This window comes from Eucyclogobius newberryi, unplaced genomic scaffold (assembly GCF_026437365.1).
Source record: "Eucyclogobius newberryi isolate DKJ021-1_F unplaced genomic scaffold, fEucNew1.0.hap1 SCAF_1, whole genome shotgun sequence".
NCBI classification, from domain to species: Eukaryota; Metazoa; Chordata; class Actinopteri; order Gobiiformes; family Gobiidae; genus Eucyclogobius; species Eucyclogobius newberryi.
The window spans coordinates 38,687,499-38,706,391 of NW_027315723.1; the positions used below are offsets into that span (position 1 = coordinate 38,687,499).

General features: G+C 40.0%; 1 protein-coding gene across 1 annotated transcript; it reads left to right on the forward strand.

The window, feature by feature from the left end:
- Positions 1-1,546: 1,546 nt before the first annotated feature.
- fmn1 (formin 1) lies at positions 1,547-18,893 on the forward strand. The gene is made up of 19 exons (XM_072450332.1): positions 1,547-1,603; positions 1,998-3,261; positions 5,337-5,542; positions 7,666-8,667; positions 8,935-9,040; positions 10,717-10,778; positions 10,853-11,472; positions 11,589-11,727; positions 12,150-12,237; positions 12,786-12,847; positions 12,932-13,020; positions 13,092-13,221; positions 13,591-13,737; positions 13,829-13,888; positions 14,109-14,229; positions 17,757-17,849; positions 17,936-17,987; positions 18,155-18,304; positions 18,658-18,893. The coding sequence occupies exons 2-19, from the start codon at positions 2,010-2,012 to the stop codon at positions 18,857-18,859; spliced, it is 4,581 nt and encodes a 1,526-aa protein (XP_072306433.1). The 5' UTR covers positions 1,547-1,603; positions 1,998-2,009; the 3' UTR covers positions 18,860-18,893.

Consider the following 18,893-nt stretch of genomic DNA (forward strand, 5'->3'; position numbering starts at 1 on the left):
GTAGAAACATAACAGACATCTAGTGGCAACTTATGGAACTGCAATTCAATTGTTGTAATAGAGAATAGCAATCCAGAAATCAAGTTGTATCAGGTTTAATTTTAATTCATGCATGTGTTTGTTCACTCTTTCACGTGTTTGGGTTTACATTGGATGAATTTAATAGGATTGTGTTATTGAGTCCAGCCCCTTGTTAATTGAGGCTCATTATTCCAACAATACGTGATAAATATGAGCCCCATTTCAAACTGAAGTTGTTCTTGTCCCTTCTGAGCACAAATACTTGGCTGGACTGTTTGTGAAGCTAGTTTTGGCTTCTGAGACTCTGAAGTCGTACAGAGGAACATCAGATTTTCAATTCTGCCTAGATTTTCTGTGGTAAATATAAAGGGCAGTAAAGGAGGATGGTCTGATTCACATTTTGGCATTTGGTGGGTTATTTTGACAATTCCTTTTTGAACCTGAAGCTAATTTGACTAAAGGTTTAATGGACCACAACCAGAGTTTGATTAATCCCAGAATATCTGATTTGACTGAAAATAAGTAGGTTACAGCTTTCTTTTTAAGCCCAGCAGCTTGATAAGTTTATTTTATAAGAAAAATCCCACTGTTGAGCCCACCTCATCGTAACAGGTATTCACACTGTTCTGTACCTGCTTTCTTTTTATCATTACAGTTTATTCATATATTATAACAGTGTATTTATGTTGCACTCTTCCACCTTCAATGTATTGAAGCGCTTTAGGCAATGTGGGTGAGGTGTCTTGCCTAAGGACACAACGACATGCCCTCTAGCGCCCCGCGGTGGCTCCTGGCGTTCCATCAGTCTCCCATACAAGTCGTTTCTTTAAACTCAGATTGCCCTTTGACGTGGACGTGTGTGTTGGTGTTTTATCAATGAGACACGAGCTTATTCTTCTTGCCTTTATAGCTCAGTAACACTTTCCAGATGGTCGGATTGTGTTTACTCTCAGGCACGTGCCTCTGCGTGGTCCACTAATAGATCCAGGTCCACTGCACTGCTCAGGGAATCACCAGTGCAAACACGTCATGGTCATCATCTAGGTCAATGTAGTTTAAACTGGACACGTAGATCTGGATGGTTTTAAATTGTATTTCTAACTCACTCAACCTGTTCTGTCACCTCCTTAATGTAAATATATAAGTGTATATAGCACTATATGTCCCAGTAAGTGTATATAACACTACATGTCCCAGTCCATAGATGGTTTCGTATGTACATTATAGGTCTTAGTGATACAGTTTACATTTCCCATGTTTAATGGCACGTGTGCGTAAAACGTGATCCAGTTACACACAGTAAAGCCTAAGAAGCCTAGTCAATTACTGACTCCAGATTGATAAATAGATTACACTAACACCAATAATCCCGCCATCTGGGAATGACTTTACACCTGTCTTCATTTACGGATTAGCACCAGTGATGTGTGCGCGCTTGGATCAAATGAGAGGCGCACGAGTGCTCCAGGAGAGCTGCTATTGGTCCAAAGGCTGTCACTCAGCGTTGTGGGCGGGACCTTGCCCTGCATGAAGTGTCCGTGCATCTGCTGGAGAAAAGTGACATGCAGCAGCTCTCCCTCAAGTAAGTTCCACTTTATAGAGAAACCATTTTTAGCATGAAGTATGTGTAACTTTGTAGTGTTTATGTGTAAAAATGGATATGTCGACTGTGGCTGCATGGATGTATTACTATATAACTACAGTAAAGTTATTATAAAATGGTGATTACTTGATAATAATTTAGTGTAGGAAAGAGAAATTGTATTTTAATCATGTCCGCCTTGGTCATACTGTATAACCTGTTTACTTATAAATTAAAATGGCCAATTTGTTTTTAGTGCCTCCATAACATGATGTATTGTAGACAATTTAGACTTGTAGACTTTACCTTCAACATACAGTTATGCAGCGAGCTTTTAGTAAAGAATTTCTCGCTCACACAGAACTAAATGTCCATTTTCTGTTTTTCCTTTCAGCTTTGAGGCAGTATGGAGAGCAAACACAGCACCCTGCACCCCTACACGGCCGTCAGGAAGAAGAGCAGCATGTCCCACTCACTCAGCAGGGGCCCCGACTCCCCCTTCAAAGCCCCACCGAAGACATCCAGCCCGGGATGGACCTGTAACTACAGAGAGGAGGAGGCAAAATGTAGAGAAAAACCCCTCAGTGATTTCAAAGACTTATCCTTTGATGAGTTTTCAGAGATCGGCAGGCTGTTTGAATTGATACCATTGTCTCCAGAGTACCAGGCCTTCAAGACCATGGGAAACCAACATGGGACCAAGAATAATTTAACAAAAGATGAGCTGTATGGATCACAAATATTTAAGAAAAGAAAGAGGGCAAAAGAAAGAGACAACAAGAATAATTTCCAAATAAAAATGGCGTTGATGAATTCACCCAAAGTAAAAGAACAAAGCAAACATATGGACTACTTAGAAGAAGAAAAAGAACACGTCTGGACAAAATGGACTCCGGTGACCACGAACGAGAAGGTGAGCATCAGGAATGATTCTGAAGAAGATCTCGCGTCAGAAGAAGCAAATCAACAGAATCTAACATCATTGTGGGATTTAAACCTAGCTGTACGACGTTCACACTTACCAACATCTCCAACGTCAACTATTGATCGCGATAAGGGAGAAATGACTGACTCGGACCATTCTGAATATGACAATGAGATATTTTATGAGGCGAAAAATACCAAAAACCTTGAAACGAGCCAAACTGTTAACCAGAGATCTTTACAACTGTTGAAGGAGTGTGTGAAGGAGATGGCAGCACTACGAAGCCCCACAAGCTCTGACCTGACTAAAGACGATGGTGAATTTACACATTTAGAACAGAACATATTAAATACGTCGCATGATTATGACTGCAAGGATATGAATTCAAATGATAGTAATAATAGACAATTGCAAATCAAGGAGCTTTGTGCGGTGGTAGAAGCCTTGATGGAAAAAGAAACTCAACAAAGGCCAAAGCCTCTGCCAGTAAAGCCAAGCTACAGTCAAGCAAATTGTCGTTCCACATATCAACTTTCTCCCATTTCGTCGCCTCTTCTAACCCCAACTTCACCAACTCCTGACCCCCAAAATGAGACAATGGAAAACGCGACGGACGATCTGGAAAACTACAGTGATACAAATGAGCAGTGGATGAACTGGATGAAAGACTATGGCCATGTCTACATAGAGGCCACCAACAGTAAAGACAGTCAAGATGATCTGCTCTACTCAGGTAAACACACTCCACACACACAGTGCAATTTCATTTTCAACAGTGTGTGAAGATTGGGTTGCATAATTATGTGCGGCAACAGCGTTTTTGGTTTCACGGAGAAGCATTTAGTTCCAAACATAAAACTCTCATTTGAATGAATCGGTGTTTTGTGCACCTCAGCAGTCTCTAAATGAAAGTGCTCAGGCCTGATTCCAGATACTAGATCTTATAATAGGTTGGCAGTGTCGGTAGTAGGACATGCAGTGTCACGTCGCCTCTAAAATGTTTGGAATGCGTATAAAACATTTGGCCATTATGCTGTGTGAGATACGCATGGGCAGGTTTAAGATTACAGCCCAGACATGCTTGTTTTTACTGGTGTGATTTGCCAATTATAGCAACATAAACATTGACATTAAGTTCAACATTTATGAATCCTTCTTTTGACATTTATCTGGATATGATTTTTTTCGTTTAATGCAGAGTAATTGTATATATGGCATTCTAGTATATTAAATCAACAATGCCTAAGGGTGCGGATTAGTCCCGTTTTTTAGACTTAGTTCAGTACTGTTCTAGTCCTGGTTTAGTCCTGGTTTGGTCCACATTCAGTTTGGAGTTTAGTCACTGTTAAATGCCAAATTTGATGGGCTGAATAGCTCAAGTGCACAAGGGATAAGCACCTGATGTTGAAAACAGTGGTAGTTTGGAAGAGCCTAAAAGGTCAAACGTTGCACATAATTGTGTTTTCCAGGAGTATGATTGATCCCTAGACACTAATCAATACCTAGATTAGTTTGCTATTGAAATGAGACACTAATTTGAGCAGGTATGAGATTTACAATAGTCTTGCTTTTTAGAGACCACCTGATGATTAAATTAAAATTGGTACTATTGAACCTTTTCCTTGGTAGTAAAAACACATTTGAAATGTTAGTTTAGTGGATGGAGCCTTCTTTACCGTATCTTGTGCCGTCTTGGTCAGAAGAGCTTACCTGGAGGATTAGCTGTGCATGTTATGGTGGAAGGGGAAAAGTGGAGCACCCTGAAAAACCCACTCAGGCAGAAGGAGAAACACGACTCAGACGAGAGAAACTGCTCAGGAACTGAACCTGTGCATTACCGTTTAATGTGAGGCAGAAGGAAATTGTCATGTGTTAGAGGCTGTTCTCAGTCTGACCTCAATGCGATCTCAGATACTTGTGGGTATTAAAATATGTATTTTCACCTGCATTTCACTCATACATTGCCCTGTCTATTAAAGCCTACGGGCCAAAAGTAATTGTTTAATCTGTATTCTCAGCTACAATGCCTGTATTGTATTATGCAGATTGTTTTACTTTTGAACAATTGAGCCGCATACTAAGTGGTATTTGCTGAAATGAAAGGAAAATGCTTTCCTTTGGAGAAATGCTGCTTTTGCAAATGGCAGAAACAACTCACACTGAATTCAAAAGAGCTCGTACGATCGATAGCTGGGCACTCCGGTTTATGGCTATACTAAAATGTGTGGCATTTTAGATCAACCATGTTTGATCATTTTTATAAAACTCACAAACACCAAAAAAAATATGCATCTAAATGTTAGCAAATAAGTCTAAACTAGTCCAAAATACAAGAAATACAAAGTCAAGTCATCAAAACTAACCTCTAGTGATTAGAGGTTAGTTTTAATTACTTTAATGATGGCTCTACTCAGAGTGTCTTTTGTTAAAATGTCTTATACAAATGGATTTAATGTTTTTTAATGGTTAAATAGTGTAATAGTAAAACTCAAACATTCATTCCTTCATAATCAGAACACTACATTGTGACACAACGGCATCCCAACGGCTTATAACTATGTATTAAGAAACTTCCAATGCTTTGTACGACAAATAACATTTTATTTATTCTACAATAACAGTTTTTTTTAATGCGGCTTGAACAGATGAATTAATGCTTTGCACTTTTCTTGTGTGTTTTTTTAATATTGAAAAATAAACTGAAACTGAAACATAGACCAGGACTAAACTCACCTTTACCTTTTACTCCTCTATATCTCCATCCCCATATTTGACCCGTGCATTTCCCCCATCTCTGTTTGTGGACAGACGAGGCCCTCCGGAGGCAGGAGGAGGTGTGGCAGCAGGAGGTGGAGGACAGTCTGTGCCTGTCCCATCCCAGCAGACCTCAGCTCGTGGACTTTTTACACCTCACTGCTCTTGAAGACGAAGACATCAGCCCTACGCCCTCGCCCTCGCCCTCGCCCTCGCCCTCGCCCTCGCCACCCCCTCTCTCACCGTCCCCCGAGCTCTGGGTGAGTTAAGTGCCTCCTAACTCACTCCTGCCCATCCTGAAATATTTACTGCAGCTTCTCCATTTATGGCCCGCACTGTAGATATCGAGCTTCTCTTTCAACACGCTCTTTTCTGCAGAGTCATTGCCAATTCCGACCCATTTCTCAGACTATAGGAAAGGAGTAGCTGAAGTATCCGTTTGTAATTAGTAAGATTATTAATGGCGTCATGCCCCGGGGTGGTGAAACAAAGGCCGTTGTGTTTTCATTGGTTATATAACAGCAGGATTAATGTAGACTGGGAGTTATGTTGTGTAATCTATGATATGGGCTTTGACTGCCCGCTTTTCAATACTGGAAAAAACATATTAGGATTTTAAATGTACGCTTTTTTTTAAATCAGAAAAGGTCTTCGAGTGTGAAATTAGGTCTGGGAGAATTCAACTGTGGCATTTGTGATTGAGAATACAAATGTTTTATTATGGTTTAATAGTTTGACACACGCACAAATGCCACGGGAGAGAGAACTTTATAGATACAGACCTTTTCCTTGGTGTCACACATTATTGAACATCTTACTGTGACTGTGGCCCTGTATTGACTTTGTTTGACATTACTACCATGGAAATACTGTTGCGTAATAGTTTCATGTATTGGGACTATTCTAAAGACACAAAACTAAAACTGTGACTAAATTTAATCACAGTCAACACAAATAACTTAAGACAAAATGGATTTTTTATAAAGGCAATGTTCAGAAACAGTTGAATGATTGATTCTTGTTAGTTGAGGTGCTTAAAAACTACACACCTTTCATACATTTAATTATCCTAAATATACAACTAATCTGATAATCCATCTGAAACAATTGTGTCTCCAAATGCATAAATAACATATGCAAATTATTATTACTATTATTTGAATGAATCATTCCATTTAAAACTGGGCTGTGCTGTTTCTCTGCTGTGTAGTCTGTTGTTATGATGTATACTTGCAATGCAGCAGACTTAAAGGGTATTTACCAGATTAACTGCTCTCATTCTTACATAAACATAACTTGTTTTAAGGCCACAATGTCCAAACTGTGGCTGTAAGTAGATTAAATGTTGCAAATGTCTCTCTGGAAAGAAAGGGGGTTTTCAGGGTCATTATGGACAATATGGCTCTCACAATGCTGATGACTAGAAATAAGAATAAATATGGTATAATATGGCTGTACAAATCCACATCTGAAATGATTAAACAAACAGTACAACCATTTTTTTAAATCAATATTTTAGAAAACTCAAAATCTTCGTATTTTGAATCACTTGTAAATAAATAGTATTCCATGTTTTCCAAACCTTAACATTTACGTATTTGGAACAACCCATTTGTCGTTGCATACACTGCTTTGAATATTGGGTTTTGCAGTTTAAAAGCACCATACTTTTTAAAATCGGATGCCCTTCCTGTCATCACCCAGATCCAGACTTTTCAATGCACAATACAAACTGCATTACCTTTAAAAATACAATTACTATTAGAGTCAGGACATGTAAGAAAACACTGGTATCAATGGTTAACTGGTGAGCTGCTTAAGCGCTGAGGTTGGGTCACACTCAGATTAGCTTTAGCGGTGCGACTCTGTACGTGCTCAAATGTTATTGTGCACATTGGCTCTCTATCATTTAGACTGAGCTGCTGGTTCCTGCTTCAGCTCCTCGGGTGTGGTTCTTAGTGTGTTTGTCCACTCACGGATGTATCAGGGTGTCACACCTGCTGGAAGCCACTGAAGGAAAAGCTTGTTGCACTTTGAAAGAACATTCAGAGGAAATCTTGCACACTACAATATTAGATTTGGCTGAACTGAAGCTGGCTAAGGAAAGCTTGGAAATCTTTGACTTTGCCATTACTCTTTGGCGGCGGCGTCTACGTTTTACAATCTACTTTTATTTTCACAAAGAAGACAAGAAAGAAGCTGAAAGGATTTTTTCATTTTGCTTTAAAAAGTAACTTAGCTGATTCTTTTTCTCCCATTTCTTTTACAACTTTGACAATTATTCTCTACTATACTGGACTTTACTTTTTCCTTCATCTGAAATTATTTGCCACCAATTTTCGAATTGATTTGACAAATGTTTCTCAATATTGATAAGTAATTGTTTGGATCTACAATGGAAGAACCTTCTGCTGTACTGACATTTTTCCAACAATTTCCCGAAGATTTGAACAGAAACATAATTGAGGAGAATACAAGCTGGGATGACACAAAACAAAAAGACTTGTTCCCTGTTATACGGCCTTGCGAGGTTGAGAAAAATGATGAATTCAATTTGCTTTTGCCTTTGGACCAGCCGGAGAAAGAGCCTGATGAAGCTGAAAACTGCCATCATGAAAAATTGACCAATGCATTGAATAAGAATAATTTTCATGAACTTGGACTGGAACGCATGATGGTGGATAAACAAAACAACAATTTAGAAGCTGGAAGCGACGCTAGTGGAGATGATGTTTCCCTGCACAACTGTAACCTGCCAAATTCAGAGGATTTTTTGCAATCTGAAGAAATGCATGAATTTGAGATGAAAGAAAAGATCTTAGAGTTTTTCGAGGACGAAGAGATCCAAAATGTAACCCAAGATTTATCAGTAGCACCACCCAAATGTCCAGTGTCAAATGTGTGTATCCAGTCCTCGTGTATGTCAAATGAACCACCCCCAGGATCGACTTTAACCAGAGCTACCTTTTCTCCATCCGTGTCTCCCACTGATAAGCACACCCAGCTTCCTGCCCTGTTCAGTGGCCTAAGGGTGCTGCGGAAAGGGGCAGTCGGACCCGAGCACGACACTATCTCCCAATTTAAACCCACATCGCAAAGCAACGCAACACAAGGCGAATTTCTGGACCAAATATCTCAGTTTTTAAACGAGGAAACGCAAGACGAGTCGACACAAAATGAACTGAACAATGCGGTGAAGACGAGGTCCAGCGCTGATGCGGTTTTCGACGCGTTCAAGGCGTTTTTCACTCCCAAACCTCTGAAGAAAGATCCCTCGGAGAAGCTGGACCTAGAAGCAGTGAGGAAGAGGATCCGGCAGGAGAGAGAGCAACTGAAATCTTTATTTGAGAAAACAGATGATAACACAGAGGAGACTGATGGAAAAGTATGAATCAAACAATTACAAAACATAGAGACATATATATACTGTAGCCATTTGAAAGTTATGATCACCACAGTACAGCTATTGCAGATATTTGTATTACTACACCTACATTACTGAAACACAATGCTTGTATCGTATTGCATTTTCATTTAAACTACTAAACACACACACACGGAAATATCACCACATTGTTGACACTGCCCCAGGACAGCTGTGGCTAAAATAGCGGTAATTATATATTTTTTCTCTGTGCTTTTGTTTTTACAGTCAGAACGTCCCGCCGATGCCGAGGACAGAACCCCAGGTCGTCTCCAGGCAGTGTGGCCTCCGCTACAGGACGAGGAGAAAGTGGGACTGAAGTACACTGAAGCAGGTACATGACGTAACATGTGGGAATGTTTCCGGCGCGTATTCATCCGCACTGCATGCTCTGCTCTCTAAATGCAGTGAATGTGCCGAGGCAGAAATGCTAGAGGGCAGACTGTCAGCAGGAGCTAAATATTCCCGAGACACAGGACAGCAGTTTGCACAGTTGTTTGCTCTCTGTCATGTGATCGATGTAATATCCTACTAAAGCTTAGATAAACACTACCCAACCCTCCGTCGATAAATGACACGTGCACAATGGAACATGAGGGATTTTTTGTTTTCTAAATGAGAATGAAATCAAAGTTGTACTCTGTAATTTTTCTGGTGGGAGGTTCGCTACCATGGAGGTGTTATTCTGAAACGTGCCACATTATTACAGCATTATCTGTATTCTTGTTTTTCAATTTCTAGTGTTTTATTACAATCTACACAGATCTGACTTGTAACTTAGCTAGTGTCCCCTGCTTGTCTCTATGGCGATGGTGATCTAATGCCATAGTGAGGAACATGCAGGACCAGTAATAACCTCTCCATGGAGACAAGCAGGTGGTGTAACCTCAACCTGAAAATTAACACTGTGCACCACTGGCCCAATGGAGTTCTGTGTGTTTTATCCCCATAATGGAAATCAGATGTTGCTCGATGTGTTTGTAAATGTCTGGGTTGAGGTTCAAATGTAGAAAAAAAAGTGAATGGACAAAAATACTGAAATGTTGTTCCTCTGACTATAATATTCCACTCTGTAGCATAAAACCTTTTCATCTCAATGGAAAATTCGGTACGGTTTTAACGTGGGCTGGCAATCACACGGTCCCTCACGATTAGATGCGATACAAGGCTCACAGGACTAATAGAAAAGAAAGATATTTCGCATTAGTGTGTTGTTTTTAGAAACTCTTAGGAAAACAAATACAGTCTCTTCTGATGCTCGTGCTCTATACTGGGCCTCATGTGTTTGTTTGGTCTGTAGAGTTTAGTGTTCCATGTATGAAAAACACTTCATGAAGTTCAATTAAATTACTTTTTTTTTTTAACACCCAAAATCACAACAGCAGTTGCCTCAGTGGGTGTCTCAGAGTTGTTGATTTAACTAACAGAAAATTAGAGATTCAATGTTCACAAGAATTAAGTAAATGGATAAATGTCCCTGTCCTTAGACCCTCCACAGAAACCACATAAAACCCAGTGGGGAAAAAGTAGAAACCTGGGTGAGAACCTGAGTGAAGGAGAGAACCTACTCCTGGGACAGGCTGCAGATAGTCCAGGACTGAGGCACTTCCATTTGCAGATCAACTGTGGAGCCAGAACCCCTCGGGAGGAGAGAGGGTGGTTCATATAGTGTAGAGAGAGTTCATCCAGGCAGAGGATGCTGTTTCACCCCTGTCCAAAAAGGCCTGCAGGCCAAAACAATCCTTTTTGTACTGTATTATAATGTATTGCAATGTACAAGGGCATTTTAAAAAAGTGAAATGGACAACAGCTATTAAACACCGGGGGAAAAAGCATACAATAAAAATGCTAATGGCCATAAAATGTCCGGAGGAACATATTTGCTTTATTATAGTCTGTGACAAAGCTAAATACAGTACATTGTTTTGTAATGGAATCTCCTATTGTGGAATACAACACACATTTACGCTCAAAATAGTGTTATAGATGATTATGTTTGTATATTTTCAGAGCACCAAGCAGCACTTTTGCAGCTGAAGAGAGAATGCAAAGAAGATCTGGAAAAGCTACAGGTAATTTACTTCAACCCTATTCAAACATTGTAAAATAAATTAGCCTTCCTAAACAATACTAATTATCTTCCCAGGAGGACTATGCGGAGGAGCTGTGCCGACTGAAGGAGGAGAGCGATGACACCGTGGCCCGACTTGAGTTCACCGTAATCGAGCTGCAGTCCCGCCTGTCTCAGTCCGAGTCCCAACGCCACGGTGAAGTCCGGAACGCCTCGGTTTCCACAGGAGACGACGCTCCATATATGACATTTCGTAACGTTTGCATCCAGACGGACCGCGAGACTTTTGTGAAGACAAGCGACGATGAAGATGGAAGAATAAATGCACAAAAAGTTGAGCCTCAAAAGTTAGACATCGATTTGTTCAGCTTGAGCTTGTTAGGACAGAGTGATGACTCATCGCTGGATCACAAAAGCCTTACTGCTCAATCACACTCACTCAATGATCCTCTCTCTCCATTTTCACACTGTTTAAACTCAAATCCACATATCATTCCCCCACCGCCTCCCCTGCCTCCTCCACCTCCCCCTTTGCCTCAGTCAGGGCCAGGGAGTGGTCCTCTCCTCCCTCCTCCTCCTCCACCCCATGGATGTGGGGTCACCTCACTGGACAAAGCACCCAGAAAACCTACAGTGGAGCCATCACGACCCATGAAGCCACTGTACTGGACAAAGATTCAAATTCAGGAGAACAAGTAAGAGACTGCCGTTGAATATGAAATTATGATTAGCTCAGTTTGAGACATTTGTAAAGTTTCCTTCAGGGCCCATAACTTTATACAAACGTCATAAACTCTCTTTTTTTGTACAGTAAAGAAACAGTATGGGACATGTTGGAGGAAGCCAACTTCAACACGTGTGATTTTGAAGATCTGTTTGCCAAAACCACCACACAGATGAAGAGGAAGGTGCTGTCAGAGGCCTATGGGAAGAAAACTAAAACCAGAAAGGTAACGCAGTAGCTCTAGCTATTTGTAACATCTCCACTAGAGAGCGCTAGTGTCACAGAGACCCGTGGATCGCTTTTCCCATTGAACCAAGTCTAAACCAGGACCAAACTTGAACCAAAACAGGACTAAAACTAAACTAAACTAAACAAAGTATTCACCAAAAAAGTATGTAGCTTAATAACATTCCTACAAGTGTAAACTAATACATGTTTTATGATTCCTCAAACTTAATAGTATCTCTCTATGGCAACACTATAACACTGCAGTGTGAGATTCCCACATTTTAAACACAAACCGTGCCAGAGCAATAAGATGACCCATGTTTGTTTTTTCCTCATAATAGCCTTGTTGCTAATTGTTTACTAATGGGTTTGGCGATGTCTGGTTGTCATAGTGACCGTGGTTTGTTGGTCCATTCACAGATTGTGAAGCTGCTGGACAGGAAGCGCTCTCAGGCTGTGGGCATCCTCATCTCCAGTCTGCACCTGGATACGAAGGACATACAGCACGGTGAGGAAACACCTGACCCCCACAGCAAACCGTTCATTTATAGTGGTACAATAAGTAGAAAAAGTATTGTCAGGGTATGAAATAAAAACTAAAAAATATCCCATTCCCTTGGCACATAATAGTCTGTTGTCTGTTATCTGCCACTTAACAGGTCGATTTGAAAAAGTATCCTCACTAAAATGCATCTTATTTAGATTTCCAGGTTCTAATCTAAGGTGTTGTTCTGCAAATATAATATCCGAGTATTTTTTTATTTTTATTTCTTGCAATAATCAAAAAAAAAAAAATGAAATGATGGGAAAAGGTGCTTTAAATGAATTCAGAGTCAATAAAACCACTAAAGTGTACACAGAGATGTAGCCTAGAAATTCCCAGCATACATTTCAGATACGACATCGATCTGAAATGTGACATAAATCTTCAGACATTCACCAAAGTAGTCCCTGGGCCTGGGTTGATAAAGCTTTACACATAAATTAATCATTGCTCCACAATCTAAAGTTTTCAGCACAATAAATACATGATTTTGTCTGTTTTCTTTCCCCCAGCTGTCCTGACTGTGGATAATTCAGTTGTGGACATGGACACCATTGAAGCCCTCTATGAGAATGTATGCAGCCTCATAACATAATATTATATCATTCTAATGGCAAGTTTCCATAAAGATTGTTCAAAATGTATTATTTTTTTTTAGAGAGCACAACCAGAGGAACTTGGAAGAATCAAGAAACTTTATGAGACATCGAACGAGGAGGAAATTAAACTACTGGACAAGCCTGAGCAGTAGGTATCTCAAAGTCTACATATGCTTACTGAATATGTTTTAACTGTGCCTTTTATTTGTACTTTATTAGGTTTCTCTACGAGCTGTCCCAGATCCCAGATTTCGCCGGTCGAGCTCAGTGCATTATCTTCCAGTCTGCGTTTCTTGATGGCATTGCTTCTACACAACGCAAGTTGCAAGCTGTTTCGTCTGTCTGTGAGGTGGGGAGTCTTTTAGAGATCAAATCAAATGTTATTTTGCTGCTAATGTGAAATGACACTCAATTTGCCGTGCGATCTGCACAATACCCAGCCATCTTTAGCAGCGTTATGGATTGATTACAAAAAAGAGTTGGTAAATCACACGAGAAAGGGAAAAGGTAGAAATAGATTGCCATGACAGTCCGTGAATGCTAAACAACTTAAATGTATATTAAAGAAATTGCAACAAGATTCAAAATTGATTCATTAGGTTTGTTAATCGTTTATTAGTATACTTGAACGCAAATACAGTGCCTTTTCACATAAAAATTCAATATTTTTTAGACTTTTTGTACTTTCTTTTTAGACTTTTTGTACTTTTCCCTCTAGGTGCTGTGGGAAAGGCCGAGTGTGAGGCAGATCATGGGCCTGGTGTTGGCGCTGGGGAACCACATGAACGGAGGCAGCAGGACCAGAGGACAGGCCGACGGATTTGGACTGGAAATTCTCCCAAAACTTAAAGATGTCAAAAGCAGGGTAATGCCATTTCTGAAAACTTGTAAGCAATATCACCATCTTTGTGAGTGTTCAAATGTGCAACAATGTGTTTTTTTTTCTGTTTTATCAGGACAATCGCATCAGTTTAGTGGATTATGTGGTGTCAGACTATCTGCGCAATGTGGACAAGGTACGGTTTCACAGTCATATCAAAACAGTAAATAATAGACTTTTTAGACCATGTCAAGTAGAGATGCTGTGCAAATCATTTATCCAGAAAGAGCACAACTTATTCCTGCCATTTGACATTTGATAACATGAGGCATTTCTCTTGTAGACTCCACTCAGCTGATCCTTTCTGTGTTTATAATGTCGTCACAGTTTGGTTTGATTATGTTGGGTCTTTACAGAACGCTGGGACAGACAAGAGCGTGTTCCCTCTGCCAGAACCTCAGGACGTCTTTTTAGCAGCTCAGGTCAAGTTTGGGGAGCTCCACAAGGACCTGAGACAGCTGAGCCGAGACCTCACAAGTATGTACTACCGATTCTCACGTGTTGTCTAGTATGTGCTGATGTCACCACAAACTCAAACTATTAGAGCAAAGAAAAGGGAATAATAGAGTAGCAACAGTAGAGAATGCAAAGTTCTGTTCATATCTCACAACAATAAACTCATCAGCCTTTTAGCTCAGAGATTTGGTGCAAGCTTTATGTCAGATCCCCTTCACCACAACAAAATTATGTTTCCTTTGTACTGAACCATTTTCATATGTATTTACTCAATCTCTACATTTTAGTGAAGTTTAGTTTTAATGGTGCATTCCAGGCAACTTTTTTTACCTCCAAATATTTTATATTTTATTCACCTGGAAAGTCAAAATGTCTCATGTTAAAATGGGAAATAAACAATCTCACGGGTGATTGTTACTCAGCAATAGTCTCAGAACATTTGTAGTTCACATTCTTTGCTGAAACATTAGACAGTGATTTGAACCTGTCTCTCAGACTAGTCTGGCCTTGTGGATATTGAGTTGTGTTCTTGTTGTAAACCTCAATGGGCCTGTATAACTGTGTCTGTGATTCACAGTTCTCACAGCCCAAACTTTGGTTCATGTCTGGGACAGTTTTGCACCAGAAATCCCCTTATTACTCTCATCTCCCAAATGTGGCCCCAGATCAAGTCACAGTTTATGCTCTATAAAAATAAGTCTGCTTTTCTTACAGAAACTATTGATTTTATTGATTCAATCATTTCAAATCACCAAGAGAACGAGAGAGAAAGAGAGAGAGAGCTATTTAACAGAGAGATCCACAACCAATCCTGTGGCTGTAAAAGTCCAGACTGTGTTCTGTTTCCTCTGTTCAATGCCACTGACTAAAGGTCTGGGATGTTTATGTAGAAAATAATGAAAGCGATAGTGATGGATGTGGAAAACAAATGTGTTCTTATTAAGAGAGAAATCTGTCTTTGTGTTAATGCATGTAATTCTGCCAGAAACTAGAAACCACACCAGACATTCACATAACGTGATGTGAATTTTCGCTGACACCCAGGAAATCCTTTGTCGATCTGTATCTGTCTTTAAGTGTGAAAGATAATCAACATGTGAACATAAGTCACTCTACCTTATGTATGAAGCTTTATACTTCATGTATATAATAGACTTTGGTAGGAAGCCGGGAGGCTGCTGGTCCAGGCCTTGTCCTATCAATATCTCTTGTAACAAAGACTAAACATCCTTATATTTAATAACTCATTAAGTCTCAAAAATGGATCACTATCTTCATATTTTTCTAAGACAGCTATTTTCATTTGATTTTGATGAGAAAATAATGTCACCCAGCTCTAATTCAAATATAATATAATATTACACTGTGTTTTTTAAAAAAAAAAGTGCTTCATTTTGAAATATATACCAACATAAATTGTATGCCACTTGTCTCCCAGACTGCGTCTGTCACGTGCTTGTGCTTGTGCTTGTGCTCCTGCTGGAGACTGGCAGCACTCAGCACTCTCTGACAGACTGCCCTGGCGCCTCAGCTCCAGGCTTAATCCTGAGTCCATCAGATCTGCTTCTTGCATCACAGTGGCTTTGTGCCCCTGTCGCCAGCACAAAGACTACAACTTCCCATTTGTGCAATCACTGCCCCATCAGTCTGTGATCTGTGCTCCTGTGTGCACTGGCTCCAGTGTGGCCTGGGAGATAGGTTTGTGTGACTCTCAACTCCACTGCTGTATCTGACTGTGGCTAAAGCAGCAGAGCATCTTTCTTTCTTTTGTCCAGTCTGATCCTCCAGTATGCTCTGTGTCTTACTCTCTGTGTTTTCTAACACAGTTTGGTTTATGAAGTCATCCATGTGAAAACAGATGCAATACAAGGAACTGTGGCCTCCTCTACAGTCAATAATCTAAATATGAGCTGTCATGTTATAGTTTGATGAGCACATCGCAGTCACCTATTTTATACAACTGAGCCCCATATTTTTCAGATTCACTGGCTTATTAATTTCTATTGTGTTTCAGCATAACGTTTAAAAAGGTAGACAGGGTTTTCTTGCCACCAACCAGACGTTTTGTTGGTTAAAAACCAAGTCCACGTGCATACTATTGTATTAAGTCACATTGTGCTGCTGGTTGAAACCAATAGAGCGTTCAACTTACAAAAATATAGAAACCTATATTTAATCAATAACTTTTGTAAAAATCCCTATTGTTTCATTTTACCTTTTAGTGTAATTTTAGTCACATCAGAGCAACTCGTGTTTACCTGCTGCTCCATGAACCTCTTCAGTCTGACATAAACTAGCTCTTACTGCTACAAAGGGCAAACAAAAGAACCAACCACCCACTGAACAGGGCAGATACGATACCACCAACAGTTTACACAACAACTGCTCAAAGAAAACAGTATTCTTTTAATCTGATCTGCAGATGTGGATGTAGTGTAGGGACATGGGGGTGAGGAGGAGGGGGCTCTGTTATGGCTGTCTGGGCAGACTGGCTCCTCTGACCCACAGATGGGGAGGAGCCAAAGAGAGGAGGCTCCTGAGATAAACAGTTGCAGCAGGTGAAGCAGGGATGAAGTAAAAGAACAAGGTTTATATAGCTAAAAAAGCATAAATGAATGGCTAAATCTTGGCAGTAGATAAACTGGTGGTGAACAAGGGATGGTGAGGTTGGGATTAAGAAAGTCAACTATGAGCATGTTTAAGACTACACACTTTTACAATACTTAGTCGTATAGTCTGGAACCGTATTATGTTTCCACAATTTTCGATGGACGTGTCAGTCGGATTAACCAATCAGAGAAACACATTGTCCATTTCTGTCCAAACATGGCTACTTCAGAATCAGAAAAAAGATTTACTGCCATTGTCCGTTAACAGAATTCACAAACTAGGAACTTGCTTTGGTGGTAAGGTGGTAACATAATACAATGAATAATAATAATAGCACATTTTATAAATTAAGAATTTATTATTAAAATTAAAATAGACATAGTTTGAGTACAGTATATACACAAAATTAATAGTGAAGTGAACAGCAAAATTAATAGTTGTTGACTTATATAATAGTTAAAAGCGTCAGATGTTCATTAGTTCAACGGCAGATGGAAATAAACTGTTCTTGTGGCGGGAGGTTCTGGTCCGGATGGACTGTAGCCTCCTGCCTGAGGGAAGTGGCTCAAGTCCACAAACAGGATCCTGGCATAGGTTCCCGGGTGTTCAGATGCTGCCAGATGAAGTGGAGAGCCAGGATGATGGCGTCGTCCACAGACACTGTTGGCTCTGTAGGTGAACTGCAGGGGTCCAGCAGGGGGGAGGTGAAGGACTTGAATGTTTGGAGGATTTGAGTGACGTGCCCTGCATATAAGCAGCTGTGTATGGATCCCAAATTGGACTGTTGTCTACAGACAGTGGTAAATGTTCTGTTCCTGCATTGGAACAGAAAGTGACTGGCTCGCCAGGCAACTGAAATACAAGCTTACAATCATATAAGTTAATAATTTTATGTGCAATACTTTTAACGTTTTCTACTTCCCTCTAATGTTTTACAGAGTGTGAGAAAAACATTCAAATCGTCTGCAGTAATTCCTCACAGGAGCATCTGCAGCCGTTTAAAGACAAGATGGAAGCATTTGTTCTCAGTGGTGAGTGTGAATACGATATAAAATATCATAATATTTTGTGATTAGTTATTAATTGTAGTACTAACTTGTGTCTTGCGATTCTGCAGCGAGGAAAGACCACAGTGAAGCCTCTTTTCATCTGATGACCATTGAGAAAAGGTTGGACATCATTTTTTTAAGTGCATTACATTGAGTTTAATAAGTATGCCGTTTTACTTAGATTGCCACGACTAAACCAGGGTCAAACCGATGAACAAAGAAGAATATAACAATATTGAAATATCAGTCCCCTTTATGAACTTTTACAAGATCAGAATTTTGTTCAGTTTCCAGGATGTGGTGGGTTACTTTGGCCTGAGGCCCAAAGCAGGAGACGAGGAGGTGACCACAAGCTACTTCTTCATGCTCTGGTTCGAGTTTTGTGCCGACTTCAAAGTCAGATGGAAGAAAGAGAGCAAAAACATCTCCAAAGAGCGGTAACTGACACTGACTCTGCTTTTAAAAGCTCACTTCTTTTCAATATCGTGAAGACATATTCTATTTTGACTTGGAAGGCAAGAGACTTATGAGACATAAGACTTGAGAGATTTATTTATTTATTTATTTATTCATTTATTTATTTTGGGCAGGTCAGTGGTTTTGCTAGATTGAGTTAATAAACTCAATATATATCTATATTTCACACAGCTAATAAGCAGTATGAGAGAAGCAGAGCAGTTAAGTTCAAACTTTATACAGATAATGAAGCAACATTGTTTTTATCAAGAAGTTGGAGAGCTTATGCAGTGTGTCATTCTGTTGCTTAGTTGTTTGTCTCTTTGTTTTTGAGGTTGAAGGAGGCACATCTCTCAGTGAAGAGGATCACAGCCGAGAAGAAAGTGGAGACCAGAAAGATCAACCCAAACAGCCTGGTAACATATACATTATATAGTACTGTATACATTATAATTCAGTCACTGTCTGCTGAGGCTTTAACCACAGTTACTGGGTCTCAACTCAGATACTTGCAAATACCATTGTGTTTTGTCTGAACAGAAAGAACGGCTGCGCCAGAAGGAGGCCAAT